Source organism: Natrix helvetica (genome assembly GCF_964273705.1).
Source record: "Natrix helvetica genome assembly, chromosome: 5".
Lineage (NCBI taxonomy): Eukaryota > Metazoa > Chordata > Lepidosauria > Squamata > Natricidae > Natrix > Natrix helvetica.
Genome location: NC_138551.1, coordinates 150980100 through 151003565, shown reverse-complemented (window position 1 = coordinate 151003565; position 23466 = coordinate 150980100). Strand labels below are relative to the sequence as shown.

At 47.0% G+C, this 23466-nt stretch overlaps 2 protein-coding genes across 2 annotated transcripts in view; one reads left to right on the top strand and one right to left on the bottom strand.

The window, feature by feature from the left end:
• The window catches only part of TTC34 (tetratricopeptide repeat domain 34), a gene marked incomplete at its 5' end in the record, with an annotated part of 233841 nt that overhangs the window by 104166 nt on the left and 106209 nt on the right, over window positions 1–23466 (top strand). The window lies entirely within an intron of this gene.
• On the bottom strand, window positions 192–22621 carry LOC309393120 (putative glutamate receptor). Its single transcript, XM_081954968.1, has 11 exons — window positions 22469–22621; window positions 20980–21080; window positions 14116–14144; window positions 12590–12652; window positions 11002–11181; window positions 9407–9633; window positions 7678–7769; window positions 5921–6138; window positions 4426–4648; window positions 3521–3768; window positions 192–2012 (listed from the first exon to the last, which is right to left on the bottom strand). The coding sequence occupies exons 2-11, from the start codon at window positions 21047–21049 to the stop codon at window positions 1917–1919; spliced, it is 1446 nt and encodes a 481-aa protein (XP_081811094.1). The 5' UTR covers window positions 21050–21080; window positions 22469–22621; the 3' UTR covers window positions 192–1916.

Below are 23466 nucleotides of genomic sequence, written 5' to 3'. Positions count from 1 at the left end.
ATCAATCATCTATCTATCGTCTATCTATCTATCATCTATCTATCTATCTATCTATCTCTATCTTTCTTTCTTTCTATCTATCTATCAATCATCTATCGTCTATCTATCTATCATCTATCTATCTATCTATCTATCTATCTATCTATCTCTATCTCTATCTCTCTATCTATCTCTTTACCTATCTATCTAACCTTTCATCTCTCGCCTATCATCTACCTACCTACGTATCTCTCACCTAGCATCTTTCTATATATCTATCTCACCTATCAATCTATCTCTCCTATCATCTACCTACCAACATCTCACCTAGCATCTATTTGTATCTACCTACTTCACCTATCATCTACCCTCCTACCTACCTCTCACCAAGCATCCATCTATATCTATCTACCTATCATCTACCTACCTACCTATCTCACCTATCATCTACCTCTTACCTAGCATCTATACCTACCTATCTCACCTGTCATCTATTATCTATCATCCCTCCCTCCCTCCCTATCATCTACCTACTTACCTTACCTCATCCATCCATCCATCCATCTATACCTCCTTAACGGCTAAAGGTGTACTTCACCCTATAGTTCTGAGGAGCAGAGCAGAAGCTTTCCTGGTTCGCACCCGAGTCACAAGGAAAGTGACGTCTAACCTGAGCCAAGGATGCTGGCCCCTTCCTAGTCCAATGTCGGTTGAAAAAGAGCAGGGGAGGTACTCACTTCTCAGGGAAAGTCGGCTTGTGAGGACACCCTTCTCCAATTCGCTCTTCTCCGGCATCGCCCTTGCCAGGGTTTTGCGTGCGGGTGATGAATGAAAAGGCAGAAGAGTTGATTCTCCCTTCCAAAACCCTACAGCGCCCGTTCCAGATCAGCCGCCTCCCGTCTGTTAATAGCTTTCCCGCTGGACCGTCATAGACCAGGCTGTTTTACTACGGACATCACAACAGACGAGGTTGCCACGGCCCATAATCCCCCCTCTCTCAACCCCCCCCCTCCCAGATGGAAAGGGTCTTTGGAAAAAAAAAGTCAGAAAAAAAAACAGCTGGTGAAAAGTTGGTGAGTTGCAGGTATATATTAAAAAAAAAGCGTTTTGTCACAACATTCTTTTTATTTAGTCGTTGTGTAACTTCTAGGCTGCCCCGCGGATCCTGTGCTGGGCTTACAAAGTGCCTTCGCTGTCCCACCTCGCAGGGAGGGCTTTATTTCCATCCGTTGGCCCTGGGGGATTGTATGGATCTTTCCTTGAACTTTGGGGGGGAAAAGCCACTTTTAAGGGGAGGGGGTCATGTCTTCCACCCCCCCCCCCTTTTGCGAGACCCACCCAGGAGTCTCCCAATTCTGGATAATCTGTATCCCTTTTAGGTCTTCTGCTGTTAGCAAAGGGCCCCTTTGTATGTAAATTTATGCTAATTTATTAAAATCTCGAGCCAAGAAAAAGCACCTTCCCCTCATCAATTTAGCAAGTTTACATTTTCTTTCTTCTCTCCCATTCCTACATATGGAGACCCTCTCTACCTTCTCTTTACGATGGACGAGCCGTGATAGCCCCCTCTCCCCCCCCAACAAAACCAGTCGTTCCACAACGCTACCGATGTGAATGTTAGATAATGTTAACGATGCAGAAACCGGGGTTAGCTGACAATCTGGTTTGTCTTAACGAGAAAAAAACCGGCGCTAGGATTTTTTTTTTTACCTTAGCAGTGAGAAACTATGCTAGTTTTTGCCCAGATGTGCCCCCAAAAACCTCTGCTAAGTGTTATAAAAAAGAATTATTACTGGGGGGGGGGGGAAATACCCTAAGTGTGCTTTTACAGATCGCATAGGAGGAAAAGGGGTGGGGGAAAAAAGGAAAGAAATGGAGGGGAGGAGGGGGAAATATAGTTCGTTGAAAATTTGGCTGCGGGTTCCTGCCCTGTTTCTTCACGCCTTGGATTTTTCTGCGTTTTCCTGCCTCTTGTTTTCTCGCGCCTGGAACCGCTGGCTCAGCTCCCTGGTGAACGCAGAACAGCAAGATTTCTGAAGTTGGCAAAAGGGGGGGGGGGAGAGGAGTTGGGGAAAAGGCGGTTAAAAGATTCTTTTTCCAATCTTCTCCCCCCTTTTAAAAAACCATATAATGTTTGGTAGCCTCTGAGAATGTCAGGCAATGGCGGCCAGGGCTTCAAAGCCCATCAAATAAATCTACCGTATTTTTTGGCGTATAAGATGCACTTTTCCACCTCCTAAAAGAGGGTGAAAATTTGGGTGCGTCTTATACACCGAATGTACTTCCGCCCACGCGTGCCCCCCCCCCCCCCCCCCAGCCTCTGAGCAATTTGCCTCCTTGCAGCAAACAGCCTGTTTCACTTTCGGCTTCAGTGCAGTTTGATTAGCACAAGCGGTTGTCGGTTGGATTGGCCTCTCGACCATCAGCTGTTTCAGGCCGCAGGGAGAGCCATTGCTTCTTGCCGCCTCTGCGTACCCCGTTTTTGGCCTCCGAGCATCCTGTTTTCTGCCCATTCTGATCCCCGCTGCCCGGAATGGCCCGAAAATAGGGCGCACGGAGGCGGCAATAGGCCATGGCAATCCCTGCAGCCTGAAACAGCTGATCATCGGGAGGCTGATCCAACCAACAATCAGCTGTTTGTGCTAATCAAGTTGTGCTGAAATTGAAACTGTTTGCTATTTACTGCAAGGAGGCAAATTGCTGGGAGGCAGAGGGAGCTTTTTTTTTCTTTTCCTCCCCAAAAGCTAGGTGCATCTTATACTCCGGAAAATACGGTAATTTGAATTGGGAATGGCCAGTCTAGAGAAAAGAAGGACCGGGGGGGACAGGATAGCCGTGTTTGAGGGGGGAGGGGTTTCAACTTATTTTCCAAAGCACCAGAAGGCAGGAAAAAGAAGCAATGGGTGGAAACTAACAAGGAGAGAAGCAACCTGGAATTAAGGAGAAATTTCCTCATTATGAGGAACAATTAACCAGTGGAACAGCTTGCCACCAGAAGTTGTAAATGCTCCATCCCTGGAGATTTTTAAGAAGAGGCTGGGTAGATTACAGATTAAACGGATAGAGATTTAAAATGAACCTTTAGGACAATGGTTCTCGACCTTCCCAATGCCGCGACCCTTTAATACATTTCCTCATGTTGTGGTCACCCCCCAATCATAAAATTATTTTCGTTGCTACTTCATAAATGTAATTTTGCAATTTCCCAATGGTCTTAGGCCACCCCTGTGAAAGGGTTGTTTGACCCCCAAAGGGGTCGCGACCCACAGGTTGAGAACCGCTGCTTTAGGAGAACAGATGAAAGGGAGAAGACAGACTCACTTCACAACGTTACTAACGTTAACCGTGGCGAGAAAGGTCGTAAAATGGAGCACAATTTTCGTGTCACTATCTCGCTTAGCAACAGAAACGTTGAGCTCAATTGCGGTCGTAAGCTGAGGACTACCTGCACGTTATTCAATTGCTTGGATTCAGGCCTCAGCCGCGTATCCCCCCCCCCGGTGTGTGTGTGCTAGCGTGGGGAAAATGAAAGCCAGCTCACCTTCTCCTGTTCGGCCGTGCGACGGCTTTGCTTGGACAGCTCGATCACGGCCACCAGCATTCCCGAGACGAGACCCAGTGCCAGGAGGAGGAAAATCCCCCCCAGGGTTTGGGGCTTCAGAGGACTCCATTTGTCGTGGTCTTCGTGGGAACAGCTGCTCTCCCACCATTTGTTGCGGAGATAGTCCAGTTCTCCGGATTCGCCGAGTTTCAGGATGGCCACGGAGAGTTTGCTGGTCCAAGGAGATCCTGAGAGAAAGAGAGACAGGCAGAGAGACAGAGAGAAAGAGAGACAGGGAAAAAGAAAAAGAGAGACAGAGACATACGCAGAGATAGGGAGAGACACAGAGAGAGAAGGAGAGAGAGAGATACACAGAGAGAAAGAGAGACAGAAAAAGAGACAGAAAGAGAGAGAGACCAATTTAATGGGCCTTTTTTTGGGGGGGGGGGGATTGAACTTTAGACCTTCTGGAGATGATGGTGGGAGACCCTGGATTATGCATTCACACAATGTGTCTACTGCAGGGAAGTCGAGGAGTCCCGGTAGCAAAGGAGCAAGGCAAGGAATCCAGAAAGAAGGCAAGGAATCCAGGAAAGTTCAAAGCACTCAACCATCTAGGAGTCCAGCCTTTGTTCCCAACAAATGCCCCTCCCCACAGGGTCTCCTTAAGCCTCAGTCCCCAGGTGTGCCTTGTGAAGAGGGGCGGGGTGCTCTCCTCCCAAGTAGCCTGCCCAGTCTGCGTTGTTCTCGCCTTCTCTCCACTCTCCGTGCTCTTGGATCAGGAGGCGGTGGTCCTTGCTCCTCGCATAAGCACTCTCTCTCTCTCTCTCCTATTTTAACCTCGACTGCTCAATTAGAGGGTGTCATGGGGGGGTGACTCCCCCCTCCACTCACTATCTCTTTACCTTTTGGGGTCGCGATGCCAAAACCACGGGCGCCCAGAACCTCTGGGGACCGGATTAAGTTGCAGTGCTGGGCCACGGCGAGATCTTGTGAAATGGATTCTCCGATGAAGGCGTATTTGGAATCCAGGACTCGCTGAATGGCTTCCTGGTAACTCTTGGTCAGAACGGATTCCTTCTTCATCATGGACTCGTAGACCAGCTGCTGGACGGGGCTTTTGGAATTCTGTGGGCGCAAGCAGAGGGACTGACAGTGGTTAGGATTTGCAGGCTGGCAAATCAAAGGTTGACTCGGCCTTCCGTCCTTCTGAGGTCGGTAAAATGGGGACCCAGATTGTTGGGAGAAAAAGGTTGACTCTGTAAACCGCTTAGAGAGGGCTGTAAAGCACTATGAAGTGGTATATAAGTGCATATCTTATCTATCTATCTATCTATCTATCTATCTATCTATCTATCTATCTATCTATCTATCTATCATCTATATCTCCTATCATCTATATCTCCTATCTATCATCTATATCTTCTATCTATCTATCATCTATCTATCTATCATCTATCTATCTATCTATCTATCTATCTATCTATCTATCTATCTATCTATCTATCATCTATCTATCTATATCTATCTATCATCTATATCTCCTATCATCTATATCTTCTATCTATCTATCTATCTATCTATCTATCTATCTATCTATCTATCTATCTATCTATCTATCTATCTATCATCTATATCTCCTATCTATCATCTATATCTTCTATCTATCATCTATCTATCTATCTATCTATCTATCTATCTATCTATCTATCTATCTATCTATCTATCTATCTCTTATCTACCTACCTACCTCTCTCTATCTATCTCTATCATCTCTCTCTTATCTAGCTACCTACTTACCTATCTCTCTCTATCATCTATTTATCTCTTATCTATCTATCTCTACCTCTCTACCTACCTACCTCTCTCTATCTGTCATCTCTCTCTCTCTCTCTCTCTGTATCTACCTACCTAACTACCTATCTCTCTATCATTTATTTATCTCTTATCTATCTTCCTCTTTCTCTCTCTCTCTCCCTCCCTCCCTCCCTGGTGGCCCCTTTTCCGCACCAAACCTATTGTGACCGAGGGAGTGTGAGGGGTGTGTGTATATCATTGTTTGCTTTTTATTATGTTTTTTAAAAAATCCCATACCGTGTTTTCATCGTTTGCAAGCCGCCTAGGCTCCCTGAGAGCGAGTGGGCGGCTATATAAACTTCCTAAGTAAATAAACCACGCGGGATTTAATCTGCCCTCCCGGAATTCCCAGGGAGCCCTCGCGTTGGCTGGGGAATTCTGGGGTGCTCAGCGCAGGACGAGGCTGTTGAAGCCTTGGGACAAATCCTGAGAGGCTGAAAAAAAAAATCCATGTTCCCAATTCTTTTCGGTGTTTAAAGAACCCCGCGGCCGAAAGAGGAGCTCGCCCTTCCGGGCACCGGTGGGTGGATCCAAGGGGCTCACCTTGAAATATTGGAGCGTGGAGGAGCTTTCCATGGTCCCGAATTCCAGCTGCCTCTGCTTCACCAGGTCCTCGAAGTTCTGGATGGAGATGTGGTTCGAGGCCGTCTCCAAAACGAAGCTGAAGCCGGCGATGTAGGCCGCCACCACCACGATGCCAAACAGCCACCAGATGGCAGAGATGACCCGTATGGAAAGCGACCTGGGCTGAGGAATGCTGCCTGTGCGGGGGGCGAGGAAGGAAGAGGGGAATTCAGAGCGGTTTGGGTTGTCCGAGAAACGCCAGGAGGCTGAGCTCACGTCCGGCTCCTAAAGATGAGGCTCAGGCCACGGCTGGGTGGTTTTCCAGGCAGGCGTTTCATGACCCAACTAGGTAACATCTTCAGTGCTAGAAGGGGGAGGACTGTGGGCTCCCTGGTGCTCTCTGAGCTTGGTTGTTTTCTTGCGGACGTTTCATGACCCAACTAGGTAACATCATCAGTGCTAGAAGGGGGAGGACCGTGGGGTCCCTGGTGCTCTCTGAGCTTGGTTGTTTTCTTGCGGACGTTTCATGACCCAACTAGGTAACATCATCAGTGCTAGAAGGGGGAGGACTGTGGGCTCCCTGGTGCTCTCTGAGCTTGGTTGTTTTCTTGCGGACGTTTCATGACCAAACTAGGTAACATATTCAGTGCTAGTGATGACGTTACTTAATTTGGGTGATGAAGCGCCTGCAAAAAAAGAGCCGAGTTCAGAGACCACCAAAGACCTCACAGTCCTCCTCCTCCTCTTCCCCATAAACCCTACTCCCTTCTGGCACTGATCATGTACCCTAGTTGGGTCACGAGACGTCGGCAAGAAAACAAGCGAGCTTAAAGAGACCACAGTCTTCCTCTTCCTCCTCTTCCCCATAAACCTCCATCCCTTTCTGAGAAAGGGCATACGTCACTTTTCCTCCCCAGTGCTGCTGTAACTTGGAACGGTCACTAAATGAAAAAGGACTTTTCTTTCTTCAAACTGCACCCAAAAGATAGAAAATTGTCCAACTCTAGCGATATTCCCAATTCTTTATTACTTCGATGGGAGGGGGAAAAAAACATTAGCCGCCTTTTTTTTTATGAATGCAATTAGTTGCAATTCTATAGAAACACAGTGGGTTCTGGGTACACTTAATTTTGAGAAATAGTAATAATAACAATAATAATCATTAATATAGTAATAATAATATCATCATAAACATTTATAATATAATCATGTAATGTAATGTAACGTAATATAATATAATATAAAATAAAATAATATAATAATATAATAATATAATATAATATAATAATATAAATATAAATATAAATATAAATATAAATATAAATATAATATAATAACCATCAGTATCAACCATTAGCACCAGTCACTGGTATTTGCAATGCATTTTTGAATGTTCAATTGGCTGAGTTTCATATTTAATGAATAAACAAAATAATAACAGCAATAATTATTATTAATAATAATACTTTTTCTAAAGCATATTATTAATAATACATTTTCTCCCATCCCATCATCCCCAAGACTAGCAGGGTTTAAAAGAGCCCCACAAGACAAGCACAACTTCCCCTCTTGTGATCTCCTAGTGGCCTCCTTTTCCAAGTCCGAAACAGATCCAACCCATGCTTGGTTTTGGGAGGTCAGCCGAGGCCGGCTAGCATCTTGCCCTCGATTGGGCCGAAAGGAGCAATAATTCAAATATTGAATTGAAGTCACAGTCTTCAATTTTTGGGGCCTACCTTGCAGGGTGAGCGCTCCGGCACCGAACCAAAGGCTATTCAGGAAGGTGAACTTGTTCTCCTCATTTCCGTTCCATTCTGAAGGGCTCATTCTGCGAAGAAGCAAAGACCCTCGTGTTTTCTGCTGGAGGCCGGGGATGTAGATCTGGGGTTCCTCAAATGGAGCCCTTTGTACATGCTCAGGAAAACAGGTTATACCAAGGCACAAGCAACCCAAGGCATGTGTTCTGATTGAGGTTTCCCGAGAGCATGAAGCAAACTCCTGGTCCCGACAAAAACCCCTTTTATTCATTGACTGTGAATTTTGCTCCTTTACATCCAGCAAAGTCTTTCAAGGGAGGATTTATGGTCACAGACCTTACCTGGCTTGGAGAGCTGACAGGCCGATCTCTGCAAAACTTGGCCAGGAGTCTCGGAGAGTCAGGAACCAATGAAGCGAACGAATGGCCTCCTGCAAACTCCACTCCCCTTTCGCTCCTCTTTTATTTCCTCTGGGAGGGGGCATTCATCCTCTACCTGTGGCCATACTCCCAAGTCGACCTCTATTCTTTAGCTGTTCCCTTCGTCTGGCAGCTCTGCGCATGCGCACACTGGGAACAGGCTCCAGCTGTTCTTCTGCCTCACTGATGTCTGACTCCGAAGGCAGCTGATAACTGTCAGACGGCCCTGGCCCCCCCTCTGCCTCCGACACAGAGCCCTCATCAGAGCCTTCCCCAGACTCCAGGACTGGCCCATCTTCCTCCCCAACCTCCTCACTGTCCGAATCTGCTGCCAGCTCCGTTGGTGGCCCACAACACTGTTTTTGAGCTGTGGGTTGGACTAGATGACCTCTAAGGTCCCATCCAGCCCTATGATTCTATCATTTCCTGCTGTGGGGCTTAGGAAATAAACAGCCTGGGATCTCCCCATTTTTCATTCTGACTGACACTTACTAATTGTTTGCTCTCTCTGTGCTTCTCATTGATAAATTACCGTATTTTTCAGTATTAGACGCACCATTTTCTCCCCAAAAGGGGTGAAAATCTGGGTGCGTCTTATACACTGAATACAGCATTTTTGGCCTCCCGAAACCCCGCCCTTCTTCACCAAAATGGACGTGCATAGCCTTTAGGAGGCTTATAGAGTGGTCCTAGGGGCTGGGGAGGCCAGAAATGAGCAAAAAACGGGCCGTTTTTTGCTCATTCCCCTCTCCCCCCCCAGCCCCCAGGAGCACTCTATAAGCCTCCTAAAGGCTATGCATGCCCTTTTTTTATATATATAAAACACATTTTCATTTTTGGGAGGTCTGGAGAGTGCAAAACCTTTTTTTTTTTTAAAAAAAAAAGCCTCTTGGTGCATCTTATATTCCGGTGCGCGCCTTATACTCTGAAAAATACGGTATTTGAGGACATGGTCCCCTTTTGCGACCTCCTGGCCAGCAAAGTCAATGGGGAAGCAGGATTCGCTTAACAACCGTGTGACTGGTTTAGGAACTGCAGGGATTCGCTTAACAAACGGGGGTGGGAAAAGTCGTAAAACGGGGGAAGAACTCACTTAACGGATTTCTCACTCGGCAACGACAGATTTTGGGCTCCATTGAGATCGTACGTTGTACCTGTATTCTGTGGTCATGCTCCCATGAATTTGATCGCATTTCTGGGTCCCCACCTGCCCTCCAAATTTGGCGAAGGAATCGTCTGGCTCCTGGCCTCTTTTTCAACCGAGAGGGAGGCGGGTGCGGGTTACTCACCTTCCAGCCAAGAAGAGACACAGGCTGGAGACAAGGTAAGCCAAGAGGATGCCGACCCAGGTCTCCTTGGTGAAGGGGGTCAGGAAGTGGAAGAGGGAGGCATCTTCCAAGGCCGCTTCCTTCTCGAGCAGGATGCCGATGCCGGTGAACAGGAACGGCTGGGTGAAGTCCACTACGTCTTCTCGGACCGACGTGATGGTCAAGGGAGCTACGGCCATGTCAGCCTCCTGGGAGAAGAAGAAGGGAGGTTAGGGTTGAAGGTTGGGGAGCATCCCGGGAGTTCGATCCTAGGTAGAGGCTGATATTTCTCTCTCTCGGGCACAATGAGATTATATCGGCTGAACAAAAAACCCCGCTCTGGGGACAGGAAAGGCATCCGGCCAATAAACACTCAGTTCCATTCAGTTGCCCCGAAGCAAGGGATTACGGGATCATTAGTAGGAAAAAAAGATAGAAGGGAGAAACCTCGGTAGAGGGGAAGGAAGAAGGCCTTCGCAGAAGAAGGGAAGGGGTGAAGCCTAGAAGCCGAAGGGGGTGAAACGTTTGTGAGCCCCAGAATTGCAAGGTAACACTCAGAAAATGGTTCAGGTGGGACACCTGCCTGATTCACTGGAGCGAAAGGAGGGGAGGAAGATTTGCAAGACTTTGGGGGTTACAGGTAGTCCTCGACTTACAACAGTGACCGTTCAAAGTTACGACGGCACTGAAAACAGGGACTTCAGGCCCTTTCTCCACACTTACGACCGGGGCAGCATTCACAAGCTTGGCAACCGACTCATATTTATGACAGTCGCAGTGTCCCGGAGTCACACGATCCCTGTTGGCGACCTTCCGACCAGCCAATTGGAGGAAGCCCGGTTCGCTTAACAACCAGGTTACTTCCTTAACCACTGCAGGGATTCACTTAGCAACTGTGGGCTGTAAAAATGGGGCAAAACTCACTTAACCAATGTCTCTCTTAGCAACGTAAATCCCTTTTTATCGGTCCCATTGAGGCTTTGAACGGTCACTGAATGAACTCTTGTTCAGCCGATGTCTGCCTGTGGTCCCCCCCCCCCCCCTGGCAATACAAGGTCTCCCACAGCCCAGGAATCCTGGCTATCTATATTAATCCAGGATTCTTCATATAATGGCTATCTAAAAAGGTGGCTCAGTGGCCAAGATGCTGAGCTTGTCGATCAGAAAGGTCGGCAGTTGGGCGGTTCGAATCCCTAGCAACGCATAACAGAGGGAGCTCCTGTGACTTGTCCCAGCTTCTGCCAACCTAGCAGTTCGAAAGCACGCAAAAAATGCGAGTAGAAAAATAGGGGCCTTCCGTGCGACTTCGGGAGTTGAGTCATGCCAGCCACATGACCACGGAGACGTCTTCAGACAGCGCTGGCTCTTGGGCTTTGAAACGGAGATGAGCACCGCCCCCTAGAGTCGGGAACGACTAGCACAGATGTGCGAGGGGAACCTTTAGCTTTACCTTATCTATCTTAACTATATCGGCTGGGAAACTGGTTGTGCGAATGTCACATTCCCTTGACACGCATATGGGGTGTGTGTGTGCGTCTGTCCCAGTTTGAAGAGCACCCCTTCCCAAAAAAGCTCACCTTCCTCAAGACTTCTCCGATCATGCCCAACCAGCTCCCGTTGGAACTGAGACTCCCGTATCTGCCGTCCTTCACGACGCTGACTTTGTACTTGAAATGAAGCATTTCCGAGAGCTTCTGCAACAGGTCGATGCAGTAGCCTTCCAACTCGGGACCCCTGACCATCGCGTAGGGGTCTTCCTGGGGGGGGGAGGGGGCGAAGCAAAGGAAATATTTCTTCCTCACAAGCCCTGTCAGAGTTCCAAGGAATACACCCCTAGCGAACATGAACCCCGAGGGAAGTAGATCTCTCCAAGAACAATTCGATCGGATCTACCGCATCGGCAAAGTTTTGGTGAAAACCGACTCTGAAGGTTCCCGCCATTTTCACCTCACTAAAAGTTAAAAGTTTCCGCCCCTTTTCCCAATCAGCCACATGGTCCAATCAAGGCGCTGTCTGGTTGCCCGGCAACGCCGCTCCTCCTCTCTTCAGCCACCTGTGGAAATGACCTTGGTTCTCAGGGGAAACTATTCTGCTTTGGCTACAAAACCCCAACTATCTCTAGTCCTCCCTCTTCCCTAATCCTTCAGCGCCAGTGTGGCAATGCCGAAGCCGCCAAGATGGCCTTGGTCAGGCCAGCTTCAGAGTTGACCCAGCCCCTTCCATTGCCTGGATCAGCCCGTCGCAACTGGAGTTCCTTTAAGAGTGGTGCGGTGGCCTAGAGGTGGAGCTCTCGCCTCACAATCAGCAGGCTGCGAGTTCGATCCTAGGTAGAAGCAGATATTTCTCTCTCTGAGCACATTGAGAATATATCTGCTGAACAAAACTCTGCACTGGAGACAGGAAAGGCATCTGGCCAGTAAATATTTAGCTCCGTTCATTTGCCCAGACTCCACCCTGCAAGGGATTATGGGGCTGTTAAATGAGGATGATGATCCATCACCCAGGTGCGAAAAGTGATACCCCATCCATGTCTCCCCCCCCACCATCCCCATGGAGGATTTTATGGATATTTCTAAACTTCCCTTCTACGTCATGTAAGGTGCACCGTCGGAGCCATCAAAAGAGTTATGTCTCCCCCAAAAAACTGGGCACCCCAATAATCAGAAGACCGTCTCCTTCAGGTTCAACGAGACCATGGCTTAAGCAGAGGGCCTCTTATTTTAATACTGGTCGTCCTTGACTTACAACAGTTCACTTAGTGACTATTGGAAGTTACGACGGCACTGAAAAAAGCGAATCAGGAATGTTTTTTTGCGCCGATGGCCCCGGCGGCATTCCCGTGGTCGCGCGAGTGACATTCAGACGCTGGACAACAGACTCATATTTATGACGGTTGCTGTGTCCCCTTTTGCGACCGTCTGACAAGCAAAAGGAAGCCAGATTCGCCGAACAACTGTGTGACCCCCTTAACAGCCGCAGCGATTTCGCTTAACAACGGTCATAAAAATGGGGCGAAATTCACTTAAGAAATGTCTCACTCAGTGACGGAAATCAGGAGCTCCGTTCTGGCCGTAGGTCGAGGCCTCCACGTATATGAATATTGTAACCCCAACTCCATTGATTCGGGGCTGTTTGCACAGCCAAGAAACCCACCCACCCCCTTACCAGAATCGTCGTAACGTAGATCATTGGTGCATCTTTGCCGCCTGCCCCGAGAGAGACGCCGTCCTGCGGACGAAAACATTTCAGAAAATTAGCCGCGCATTAAAGAAAAGGAAAGACAATCACACACAGTGCAGCACGACAAAAGTTGTGTTGGCATTAGCAATAAAATTGCACCTTATATTGTTGGGTGAGCTACGAACGGTTCTATTTTGGGGGGGTGTTTTCCCTGCAGAACTCCTGTGCAAAGGACACAGGTTTCCGGGGAATTTATTTCCCGCTGCACGCTTACAGCTCAGGAAAAGCACCTGGTCTCACCTCTGACCTCAACCCTGGAGCGTTCCAACTCCAGAAAATGTCCTTGCGCCCCTCGATTGACCCAACACCAAGATTGATGACCCTTCCAAGTCCTGAGAAATTTCTCTGGCTGAGAAGTAAAACTTTAACAGAGTAACTGAATAACAGGGCTGGAAGGGACCTTGAAGGTCTTCTAGTCCAGCCCCCTGCTCAAGCAGGAGACTTTCATACAGACTAACAGAGTTGGAAGAGACCTTGGAGGTCTTGTAGTCCAGCCCCCTGCTCAAGCAGGAGACTTTCATACAGACTAACAGAGTTGGAAGGGACCTTGGAGGTCTTCTAGTCCAGTCCCCTGCTCAAGCAGGAAACCCGATATAATTTCAGACAAATCGTTCACCAATCAATTGATTAATAATAACCGGAGATTAGCACCTACCGGTATTTGACTTAACACCACGGAGTCCTACTAATAGTTACAGTTCTGTCCGTTCAATATTTTACAATACAATACAATAGTAGAGCTGGAAGGGACCTTGGAGGTCTTCTAGTCCAACCCCCTGCTCAGGCAGGAAACCCTATACCGTTTCAGACAAATGGCTCTCCAATATCATCTTAAAGACTTCCAGTGTTGGGGCATTCACAACTTCTGGAGGCAACTTCTGTTCCACTGATTAATTGTTCTCACTGTCAGGAAGTTTCTTCTCAGTTCTAGGTTGCTTCTCTCCTTGATTAGTTTCCACCCATTGCTTCTTGTCCTGCCCTCAGGTGCTTTGGAGAATAGGTGGACCCCCTCTTCTTTGGGGCAGCCCCTGAGATATTGGAAGACTGCTATCATGTCTCCCCTAGTCCTTCTTTCTCTTAAGCTAAACATGCCCAGTTCCTGCAACCGTTCTTCATATGTTTTAGCCTCCAGTCCCCTAATCCTCTTTGTGGCTCTTCTCTGCACTTTTTTTGAGATTTCTATTTTTCCTTCTTTCTAGAAACCGGCTGGCAAAAGCTGAAATATTTATAATCCGTTTTATTGATTTCTTCCATTTCTACAGCCGCCCAATTCGGCCAAGTCACTCGAGGCGTTGACAACTTGCGAGGGTTGGAGAAAACCGTTCATTCTTACGTCTCCCTCTTTACTGAGTAATTTGTGTTTTCAGGTGTGTATGTGTGTGTGTATCAATTGTGGAAACAGATCAGAAGATGCAAGCTGTGACAGTACGTTGAGAAAAATGGATACTGACCTTTTGAGTGAAATCCCCTTCAGCGGCATCTGAAAAATACGGGAATTGTAAAATTATATATTGTAATTTTGCTATATAAACGGCTACAGTTGTACACTTTTTTTCCTTTTCAACTGCTCATAAAGTACAAAAGAGACATGTTTTCTTCCATAAATTGCCTTGGAGACGGATGAATGGATCCTGAGCCTGTCTCATCCAGCAGCAAATAATCTCAGACTAGAGAAAGAATTCCCTCCTCAACAAAAATTGAGAGATTTTAAAAAAAAACCTATATAGATGGTAGGAAGGGGAAGAAGAAGAGTAGGAGTAGGAGAAAGGGAAGGGAAGAAGGAAGAGGCGGGAAGGAAGAAAGAGGTAAGGAGAGGAGGGTGGAAGGGAGAGAAAAAGAAGGAGAGAGGGTAGGAAGGGGAAGAGGAAGAGTAGGAGTAGTGGAGAGGGAAGGGAAGGAGAGGAAGGTGCAAGGGAGAGGAAGAGAAGGAGAGAGGGTAGGAAGGGGAAGAGTAGGAGTAGGGGAGAGGTAAGGGAAGAAGGAAGAGGAAGAAGAGGGAAGGAAGAAAGAGGGAAGGAGAAGATGGAAGGGAGAGGAAGAGAAGGAGAGGGTAGGAAGGGGAAGAGTAGGAGTAGGGGAGAGTTAAGGGAAGAAGGAAGAGGAAGGAGAAGAGGGAAGGAAGAAAGAGGGAAGGAGAAGATGGAAGGGAGAGGAAGAGAAGGTAGGAAGGGGAAGAGTAGGAGTAGGGGAGAGGTAAAGGAAGAAGGAAGAGGTAAGAAGAGGAAGAGAAGGAGAAAGGGTAGGGAGGGGAAGAGGAAGAGTAGGAGAAAGATAAGGGAAGAAGGAAGAGGAGGGAAGGAAGAAAGAGGAGGAAGAGGACTCCTACTCTTCCTCTTCCCCTCCCTACCCTCTCTCCTTCTCTTACACTCCCTTGCAACTTCCTCTCCTTCCCTTCCTTCCTTCCCTCCTCTCCTTACCTCTCCTTCTCTTCCTCTCCCTTCCATCTTTCTCTCCTTACCTTTCTTCCTTACCTCCTCTCCTTCCCTTTCCCCTCCCCTACTCCTACTCTTCCTCTTCCCCTTCCTACCCTTTCTCTTTCTCTCCCTTCCATCCTCCTCTCCTTATCTCTTTCTTCCTTCCCTCCTCTCCTTAACTCTTCCTTCTTCCCTTCCCTACTCCTACTCTTCCTCTTCCCCTCCCTACCCTTTCTCCTTCTCTTCCTCTCCCTTCCATCCGACAATGGTTCGTCCTTCACTGAGTTGTCCTTCACCCTAGACATCAGTTCATCCTTCACTGAATTGTCCTACTACCCTAGACGTTGGTTCATCCTTCACTCTAGACATTGGTTCATCCTTCAGTCTAGATGACAGTTCATCCTTCACTGAACTGTCCGTCACCCTAGACATTGGTTCATTCTTCACTGAACTGTCCTTCACCCTAGATGTTGGTTCATCCTCCACTGAACTGTCCTTCACCCTAGACGTTGGTTCATCCTTCAGTCTAGATGACAGTTCATCCTTCACTGAACTGTCCTACCACCCTAGACGTTGGTTCATCCTTCAGTCTAGATGACAGTTCATCCTTCACTGAACTGTCCGTCACCCTAGACATTGGTTCATCCTTAACTGAACTGTCCTACCACCCTAGATGTTGGTTCATCCTTCAGTCTAGATGACAGTTCATCCTTCACTGAACTGTCCTTCACCCTAGACGTTGGTTCATCCTTCAGTCTAGATGACAGTTCATCCTTCACTGAACTGTCCTTCACCCTAGATGTTGGTTCATCCTTCACTGAACTGTCCTTCACCCTAGACGTTGGTTCATCCTTCAGTCTAGATGACAGTTCATCCTTCACTGAACTGTCCTTCACCCTAGACTTTGGTTCATCCTTCACTGAACTGTCCTTCACCCTAAACGTTGGTTCATCCTTCAGTCAAGATGACAGTTCATCCTTCACTGAACTGTCCTTCACCCTAGACGTTGGTTCATCCTTCACTGAACTGTCCTACCACCCTAGACGTTGGTTCATCCTTCACTGAACTGTCCTTCACCCTAGACGTTGGTTCATCCTTCACTGAACTGTCCTTCACCCTAGACGTTGGTTCATCCTTCACTGAACTGTCCTACCACCCTAGACGTTGGTTCATCCTTCACTGAACTGTCCTACCACCCTAGACGTTGGTTCATCCTTCACTGAACTGTCCTTCACCCTAGACGTTGGTTCATCCTTCAGTCTAGATGACAGTTCATCCTTCACTGAACTGTCCTTCACCCTAGGCGTTGGTTCATCCATCACTGAACTGTCCTTCACCCTAGACGTTGGTTCATCCTTCAGTCTAGATGACAGTTCATCCTTCACTGAACTGTCCTTCACCCTAGACTTTGGTTCATCCTTCACTGAACTGTCCTTCACCCTAGACGTTGGTTCATCCTTCAGTCAAGATGACAGTTCATCCTTCACTGAACTGTCCGTCACCCTAGACGTTGGTTCATCCTTCACTGAACTGTCCTTCACCCTAGACGTTGGTTCATCCTTCACTGAACTGTCCTTCACCCTAGACGTTGGTTCATCCTTCACTGAACTGTCCTTCACCCTAGACGTTGGTTCATCCTTCACTGAACTATCCTACCACCCTAGACGTTGGTTCATCCTTCACTGAACTGTCCTTCACCCTAGACGTTGGTTCATCCTTCACTGAACTGTCCTTCACCCTAGACGTTGGTTCATCCTTCACTGAACTGTCCTTCACCCTAGACGTTGGTTCATCCTTCACTGAACTGTCCTTCACCCTAGACGTTGGTTCATCCTTCACTGAACTGTCCTTCACTCTAGACTTTGGTTCATCCTTCACTGAACTGTCCTACCACCCTAGACGTTGGTTCATCCTTCAGTCTAGATGACAGTTCATCCTTCACTGAACTGTCCGTCACCCTAGATGTTGGGGGACATCCCTGCACCCAAACGGCCTTGAATGTTGCAGGTTCTGCTTGGCCGCGACTCTTGACAATAAATGTCCTTCTTTCAGTCCAGGAAAAAAATCAAAGGTTGCGGCGAGCGGAAATTCCAGAACTTCAGCCAGTGGAAATTCTTTTCTCTCGGTCTTTTTCAACTCTGTTTATATATATATCTTGGGGGGGGGGGGAGGGAAGAAATGCCCATTCATTTTGCCTCTGCTGTCTCGAGCTGAACTTTTGAATTATCCAGCTATAAAGAGCTTTTTTCTCTCCATGGAGGCTGGAGCGAGGCCCAAAGACGCCTCTTGTTTTCTTTTCAACTGCCGCTGTTGAAGCCAGCGGGACTTCCCTTTGGCCCCCTTACGGAAGCCCCGCGCTGGACCGGTGGAAGGGAACAAGGAGGCCCATTGAAGAGCTTGGCATCCGCGGTGGGCAGCCTGGGACAGGAATTGTAAGAGGTGCCTCCTGAGGGCCATTGAAGGGGGGGGGGAGAAACACACACACACACAAAGGAAAAAACCAGGCGCAGAAAAATAAATCAAAGACCAGCTCTTGAAAAAGGAGGCCGTAAATAATCAGCCACGGTAACGGTCCGGGAGTTCTCCACGGGAGCAATTGTTCGGCACCCAAATCCGACATCGATTTTGGATTTATTTCGAGCTCTTAAGGAGCGCTGGGAGGAAATGGGGCCCAAAGGCTGAAAAATAAGCACTGGGGAGAGGGGGGGGAGAACAATACTGATTTTTGCAACCTGTATCTATCCAGGTATTCCTTTCCTTCACTTTCTCCTTCCTTCCATTCCTTTCCTTCTTCCTTTCCTTCCTTCCTTTCTTCCTTCCTTCCTTCCCCCTTTCCTTTCCTTTCTTCTCCTTCCTTTCCGTCTCCCTTCCCTTCCTTCTCCCTTTCCTTTCCTTTCTCCTTCACTTTCTCCTTCCTTTCCACTCCTTCCTTTCCTTTCCATTCCTTCTTCCTTCCTTCTCCCTTTCCTTTCTTCTCTTCTTCCTTCCCTTTCTTTCCATCTCCCTTCCCTTCTTTCTCCCTTTCCTTTCTCCTTCCTTTCCTTTCCACTCCTTCCTTTCCTTTCCATTCCTTTCCTTCTTCCTTCCTTCTCCCTTTCCTTTCTTCTCTTCTTCCTTCCCTTTCTTTCCGTCTCCCTTCCCTTCTTTCTCCCTTTCCTTTCTTCCCTTCCCCTTCCTTTCCATCTACCTTCCCTTCTTCCTTCTCTTCCTTCTCCCTTTCCTTTCCTTCACTTTCTCCTTCCTTCCCTTCCCTTCCTTTCTATTCTTCCCTTCCTTTCCTTTCCATTCCTTCCATTCCTTGCAACCTGTATCTATCCAGGTGTTCCTAGACTTAATGGAGCTCAATGATTTGCTGCTGAGCACGATAGTTGTTAAGTGAGCTTTGGGCCCATTTTACGATTTTTCTTGTCCACGGTTGCTAAGTGAACTGTGGCCGCTCTTAAGTTGGTTGCATGGTCTCTAAGTGAATCTGGCTTCCCCACCCTTGACTTGGCTTGTCAGAAGGTCACAAAAGGGGATCCTATGACACACAAACCCCCTCCAGGATACTGCAACCGTCATAAATGCGAATCGGTTGACAAGAGTCCGAATTTTTGATGTTGCATCAGGGGACGTAAGTGTGAAAAAAATGGTCGTAAGTCACTTTTCGCAGTGCTGTGCTAACTCAAAATGGCCATTAAGCGAACAGTTATTAAGTCAAGCGCTCTCTGTATGGGCGGCTAAAAGAATGTCACTTTCACTCACTTTGGATCCTGAAATTATTGGGTGATGCCACATATTTAAAAATCCAGGAAATGACATTCTAAATACACACTTTACTTTTCTGTGTCACTTAATCAACAATTGACCTTGATATGAGGAGGTAGGTAGGTAGGAAGATAAGATGGGGAAAAGGGGGAAGGAAAGAGGAAGGAAGGAAGATAAGTATGAGGATGGGAAAATGGGGGGAAAGAAGGAAGGAAGGGAGGAGGAGATGAAAATGGGAAAAAGGGAGGAAGGAAGAGATGAGAATGGGAAAAAGGTAGGAAGGAAGAAGAGAATGGGAAAAGGGGAAAGAAGGAAGGAAGAGATGAGAATGGGAATGGGAAAAGGGGGGAAAGAAAGGAAGAGATGAGAATGGGAAAAAGGAAGAAAGGAAGGAAGGAAGGAGAGAATGGGAAAAGGGGGGAAAGAAGGAAGGAAGAGATGAGAATGGGAAAAAGGGGGAAAGAAGGAAGGAAGGAAGAGATGGGAATGGGAAAAAGGAGGAAAGAAGGAAGGAAGAGATGAGAATGGGAAAAAGGAGGAAAGAAGGAAGGAAGAGATGAGAATGGGAAAAAGGAGGAAAGAAGGAAGGAAGAAATGAGAATGGGAAAAAGGAGGAAAGAAGGAAGGAAGAGATGAGAATGGGAAAAAGGAGGAAAGAAGGAAGGAAGAGATGAGAATGGGAAAAAGGAGGAAAGAAGGAAGGAAGAAATGAGAATGGGAAAAAGGAGGAAAGAAGGAAGGAAGAGATGAGAATGGGAAAAAGGAGGAAAGAAGGAAGGAAGGAAGAGATGAGAATGGGAAAAAGGAGGAAAGAAGGAAGGAAGGAAGAGATGAGAATGGGACAAAGGAGGAAAGAAGGAAGGAAGAGATGAGAATGGGAAAAAGGAGGAAAGAAGGAAGGAAGGAAGAGATGAGAATGGGAAAAAGGAGGAAAGAAGGAAGGAAGAGATGAGAATGGGAAAAAGGAGGAAAGAAGGAAGGAAGAAATGAGAATGGGAAAAAGGAGGAAAGAAGGAAGGAAGAGATGAGAATGGAAAAAAAGGGGAACGAAATAAGGAGGAAGGAAGGAAACTTTGACAGAGAAAGATCAGGTCTGTCACTTAAGTGATCAGAGGGAAAACATGGCTTAAATCCAGAACAAGACCAAGACAGGTGGCAGTGATTTGGGCAAACGCCTCCTTGACTCTTGGCAAAGTCCCCTCAAACAAGAAAGTTGGTTTTTCCCCCATTTTGAGACTAAATGGCCTGGGGACAAAACTTTCCAAGTTCTTGTGGAAGCCGCTCAGAGAGGCCCCTGGAGATCAAGGAGAAGTTAAGCTAAAGCGAGCCTTAGCTGACATCAAACCTGAATTTGGGGTTTATGCACCTTTGCTCACATTTAAGTGGCTGCAGAAAGTAAATTATTATTTTTGCGCAAACCAACACAAAATGCTCGGCAAGAGAAATTCTCTGCCAGCGAATTGAAATCTGCCCAGTGACTCTTAAGTTTAAATAATTAAAATAAACCCAAGTCAAAGCTTTGCCATTAGTGAGATCAAAGTCCCCTTTTTTTTTCAAATATTTGTAAACCGTATTATCTCTTTGGCGGATTTTGTGCCCCCCAAACCTGCGCTCCTTAAAAAGAGAGATGCATCTTCTACGTTTTTGCAGTGATGGGGAAAGATTGAAGCGTTAAATCTCGCCAAACTCAGATTTGGGGTTACAGACTGATGAGTTTTTGACACCTGTTTAGAAATGGAAGGCAAATATTCATTGGTCAGTTCGTCTTCCCTGATTTAATTGATTTAATTAAGATGAAGAAACCCTTTCCAAAAATAAAATAAGCACAAAACAAATGTTACTATTTGCCTTGCTGTTAGATGATGTTAGTCAATGTATTTTTAAAAGACATTAACGGATACCTTTATTATCTGTTAATGGGGGGCGTTTGGTTATTTAATTATGACGTTTAAGATTTATTTAAGACAATAAAAGTGTTCCCTCTTTCTACGTTCACCATGGGCAATCTGAGTCCTGAAAACATAAGACGCAACGTCGTTGCTCAAAATACTTTTCAAATAATGAGAATAATGCGATCGAAGGGGACGTGGACTCTAGCGTTGTGCGAAGGGGAGAAAATGCAGGTGTGGTGTGGTTTTTTTTCCCCTTTCTCACCTGTCCATTTAGGTTGTCCAAGCAAAAGGAACGTCGTAGCGCAAAAGATGAAGCCGAAAGCTTTACCCATCGCGGTACAGAATTTTCTAGTGGAGTGCCCTCTGTGAAGAGAGAAAAAAAAATCACATGGTTAATTAAAGGTGATGGTAAAAGTTCCCCTCGCACATATGTGCTAGTCGTTCCTGACTCTAGGGGGCGCTGCTCATCTCTGTTTCAAAGCCAAAGAGCCAGCGCTGACCGAAGACGTCTCCGTGGTCATGTGGCCGGCAGGACTCAATGCTGAAGGCGCACGGAACGCTGTTACCTTCCCACCAAAGGTGGTCCCTATTTTTCTAATTGCATTTTTAAAGTGCTTTCAAACTGCTAGGTTGGCAGAAGCTGGGACAAGTCACGGGAGCTCACTCCGTTACGTGGTGCTAGGGATTCGAACTGGAGACTTTTCTGATTGACAAGCTCAGCACCTTAGCCACTGAGCCACCGCGTCCCTTTATAATTAATTAAGAGGACACTTATTTGTTCGATGTAATTTGAACGGCGATGCAGACGTAACATGATGGAAACTAAGCTTTTTTCTTAGAAAGCTAGGATTAAGGAGGGGGTTCGTTCTAATTTCACCCTCTCCCTGAAATGCTACATTTCTGCATGAAGGGGAATTTTAAGCAACTGTTTGGAATAAATTTGGCGAGTAGCAAAATCTAGTTTCCAGCAATGGGGTAGCCTAGCTTGCCTGCATATATATATATATATATATTTTTAAAATGTTACACGGTGGAACTGTGGATGGAGAACTGATTGAATACAAGGAAGAAGGCAACTGGGGCTTTGAGAGGAAGCAAAGTCTCAGTTTGCTCCCTTTCCTTTTCATTCCTTCGTTTCTTCCCTTTCCTTCTCCCTTTCCTTTCCATTCCTTCCTTTCCTGTCTTTCTTTCCTTCTTTCTTCCCTTCCCTCTCCCTTTCCTTCCCTTCCTTTCCATCTCCCTTCTCTTCTTCCTTCCCCCTTTCCTTTCCTTCACTTTCTCCTTCCTTCCCTTCCTTTACTTTCCTTCTTTCTCCTTCCCTCCCTTCCTTCCCACTCCTTCCTTTACTTTCCATTCCATTTCTTTCTTTTCCATTCCTTTCCATGATTTTTTTTAAAGAAGAAAGATAATTATATCAGGAAATGGGCTGATTTCAACAAAAACTCGCCGTTTATAACTTCTCTTTGGCCCAGTCCTGGAAATGGTTCTAGTTACCTTGATGAAAGCTTTTTGCTTGGAGCCAACATGGAAAATAAAATCCCAGCCCCTGAAGTTTCACTCGTTCTTCCCAATCAGGGGTTTTGTTTGGGGGGGGGGGGGAGAAAGCTGACCTTGGAAAGTACATTGCAAAAAAACTTCTACAGGTGGAAAGAGAGAAGGATTTCCAGAAGAAGAGAGAGAGAGAGTGAGAGTGAGAGTGAGAGTGAGAGAGAGAGAGAGAGAGAGAGAGAGAGAGAGAAGGTCTCACTTACCGTTGGTGGCACCTTCAGCCGAGAGAGGAGAGCTGTTTATCTGCAGCCGCAGAAGGCAGCCAGCGCTGATGAGCGGATTTGGAGAAAAATGACGGCATCAATCAGCCACAGGGTCCAATTCGGGAGAGGAGGAGTTGGGGTGGGGTGAGGGGGGTGGGTGGGAAGCTGGGGAAACTTCAAGAGGGGAAGTATTGTTCTCCCTTGGATGGAGGAAGCGGCGCGTTTTCCTCTGCCTCTTCTCGCTCCTTTGGGGCCAAAGAGGGTGAAAATGGGGGGGGGGGGGCTCGCCATGTGGAAGATAACGGAATGGCAAGAGCTGGAAAGGGGCCTTGGAGGTTCTCTAGTCCGACCCCTCTTGCTCCATCAGGAGACCCTGCGCAATGCCAGGCAAATGGATCGCCAATCTTTTCTGGAAAGCACCCACCATTTCTGGAGGCAAGCCATCCCAGCGATTAATTGGCAGTATAACACAGAGGGGGGCCTTGGAGGTCTTCTAGTCCAACCCCCTTGCTCAAGCAGGAGACCCAAACCATTTCAATCCATCAGAATAGAGCTGGAAGGGACCTTGGAGGTCTTCTGAATGAATGAATGAATGAATGAAATAGTATAAGGTCTCCTGTTTAAGCAAGAGGGATCGGACTAGAAGACCTCCAAGGTCCCTCTTGCTTAAACAGGAGACCTTATACTATTTCATTCATTCATAATAGACATTGGAAGGGACCTTGGAGGTCTTCTAGTCCAACCCCTCTTGCTCAAGCAGGAGACCCTATATTCGGAGGATTTACAGTCACAGACCTTCTCTGGCTTGGAGAGCTGCCAGGCCGATCTCTGCAGAACTTGAGTCTCCAAACCAATTAAGGGAACTAATGGCCTCCTGCAAACTCCACTCCCCTTTTGCTCCTCTTTTATTTCCTCTGGGAGGGGCCATTCATCGTCCACCTGTGGCCTTACTCCTAAGTCAACCCCTGTTCTTTAGCTCTTCCCTTCCTCTGGCAACT

What these genes read in the sequence shown, in the direction of transcription:
- LOC309393120 (XM_081954968.1), bottom strand. Translation starts at nt 21,049, where the DNA reads ATGGGTAAAGCTTTCGGCTTCATCTTTTGCGCTACGACGTTCCTTTTG. An exon ending in AAGGGGATTTCACTCAAAAG is followed by an intron (nt 12,653 to 14,115) that starts GTCAGTATCCAT and finishes TTTCGTCCGCAG; the next exon opens with GACGGCGTCTCTCTCGGGGC. An exon ending in TCGGAGAAGTCTTGAGGAAG is followed by an intron (nt 9,634 to 11,001) that starts GTGAGCTTTTTT and finishes TTCTTCTCCCAG; the next exon opens with GAGGCTGACATGGCCGTAGC.